At 24.5% G+C, this 2,348-nt stretch overlaps 1 protein-coding gene across 1 annotated transcript in view; it reads right to left on the bottom strand.

The window, feature by feature from the left end:
• Window positions 1-2,348, bottom strand: part of LOC125040790 (pinopsin-like) — a 35,424-nt gene that overhangs the window by 4,915 nt on the left and 28,161 nt on the right. The window contains exon 3 of the mRNA XM_047635521.1: window positions 1,254-1,356. Coding sequence (XP_047491477.1) covers window positions 1,254-1,356 — 103 coding nt within the window. The remainder of the gene's footprint in view (window positions 1-1,253; window positions 1,357-2,348) is intronic.

The raw sequence follows: 2,348 nt of genomic DNA, 5'->3' as shown, positions 1-2,348 counted from the left end.
AATAACTATAACAACTATAACGATAATAACAACAACTATAATAATGATAATAATAAAGATAACAATAAGGATATTCATAATTATGATGATAGCAATAATAATGATATAAACAAAATCAATAATGATAATAAAAATAGCTGCAAACGCACAAAAAATATAACAATACCAGTACCTAAAAGTTCTATAACAAGAAAAACAAGAAGATTGGAAAAGGACCAAAGAGAGAAAATTGAAACTATTTAAAGAAAATCCTACAAGAAAACTGACAATAAAAAGAATATAAATACATATATATAGAAAGAGAGATAGATAGATAGATAGATAGATATGCAAATATATATATATATAATTGAAACGATTATGACAGTATAGGAAAAAAGAGATATAATTAGAAATAGAAATCACTTTATGATTATCCTACAACAAAATCAGCAGAGGAAAAGAATAAGAAAAAATAAAAACTTCTTTACGAAAATCCGACAACAAAATTGCCAATGGAATAATAATAATGATGATAATGATAATAATAACATTGATAATAATAATAACATTGATAATAATAACAATAATAATGAAAAATAACAATAAATATATATAACGATTATAATAATAATAATGATAATAGTAGTAGTATTAATAATAATGGCAATAATAATAATAATAATAATGACTATTATTATTAGTAGTAGTATAATAATCATAATCATAATAACAATTATTATTATTATTATTATTATTATTATTATAATGATTATAATGATGATAATAATAATAAGTATTATTATTATTATTATTATTATTATTATTATAATGATAATAATGATAATTATTATTATCATCATTATTATTATTATCATTATTATTATTATCATTATTTTAATAATAATAATAATAATAATAATAATAATAATAATAATGGTTATAATAATAATGATAATAATAATAATAATACAAAAATAATAGTAATTATAACAATAATAAAATTAATAACAATGACAATAATGATGATAATAATAATAATGATGAGTATAATAATAATAACAATAATAGTAAAAATAATAATAATAATAGTAAAAATAATAATAATAGGGGGGAAAAACAATAATGATGATAATAATAACTACTACTATTAACAATAATAACAATAACAATCTTAACAACAACAATAATAACAAAAACAAAACAATAATAACAACTATAACAACAGTAACAACAATAATAACCACAGTAACTGCCTTACACAGTCGCCCTACCTTTCGACAGCCAGGACAGCGGTATACCATAAGCACAGTAGACACAGCAGATTCAGCAAAAATCCTTGTACTTGGCAAAGAGAGTCGTTAGCCGGGTATTCACCTGCGGGAGGAGGTCAAAAGAGGTCATTTAAGGTCTTAATAGTCCATTAGGGTTGATTTAGGTAATAGGGTCTTTGGGTTATTATAGTGAGGTGTTGGTTGATGGTGAATATTGGTGTTGGTTGATGGTGAATATTGGTGTTGGTTATGCTTATTGTGAGATTGTAGATGGTGATTGGGGCTGTATGATAATGATAATGGCGTAATGATGTTAAGGATAATTGAGGATTGGGTGGGTAAGCTCACACTGATGAACGAGAAATACTGACAGTGATCAACTATTTCGAAATGTTTTGGACTTAGATGTATAATCATGCCGTGAAAAAAATGCAAAAACATTTAGAATTGTATCCATTCTTAGATAAAAAAATATCAGCGACTATCTTTTCCTTTCTTTAGATTTTGATAAACAGACGAATATATAGCACATTCCAAACCCATTATGTAAATTCAGTTCTTCAATACACAAGTATCCCAACGCTTCTTTTACCATTATTATTATATCACTTTATTCCTTTATCTATCTATCTATATATCTATCCATCTATCTATCTATCTATCTATATATTGATTAATTAATTTAGTTATTTTAGTTATTCATTTCATTTATTTATATATTTTAGTATTTCTTGCAAACTAATCTTGCAAACTTATCTTGCTAACGTATTCTGCACCCACGATCCTAAAATTCATTTCAACAGGATGTATTTTGGGCTCCTGCAATTTAGTCTTTCAGTCGTAAAGGATTTTATTAGATTTTCTTCGCGAGTGATGCAAATCTTATTTTCGCGAGACGCAGGATGGGGAAAGTACCAGCTGTTGTCTAGTTGTTGCTTCTAACTACTTCTTCTCTCTTTATGCTTCTTCTCTCATTCGTTTTCCTTTTTATTTTTTTTTTTATTTTTTTATTTTTTTTTTGTATTTTCTTCGTCGTTCTCGTTATCTTATATCTATCTTTATTTTCATTTTTTTTTTTTCTTTTTTCTTTTTTTG

The sequence above is a fragment of the Penaeus chinensis genome, chromosome 3 (genome assembly GCF_019202785.1).
Source record: "Penaeus chinensis breed Huanghai No. 1 chromosome 3, ASM1920278v2, whole genome shotgun sequence".
Lineage (NCBI taxonomy): Eukaryota > Metazoa > Arthropoda > Malacostraca > Decapoda > Penaeidae > Penaeus > Penaeus chinensis.
This window is presented reverse-complemented; position numbering and strand designations above follow the sequence as displayed.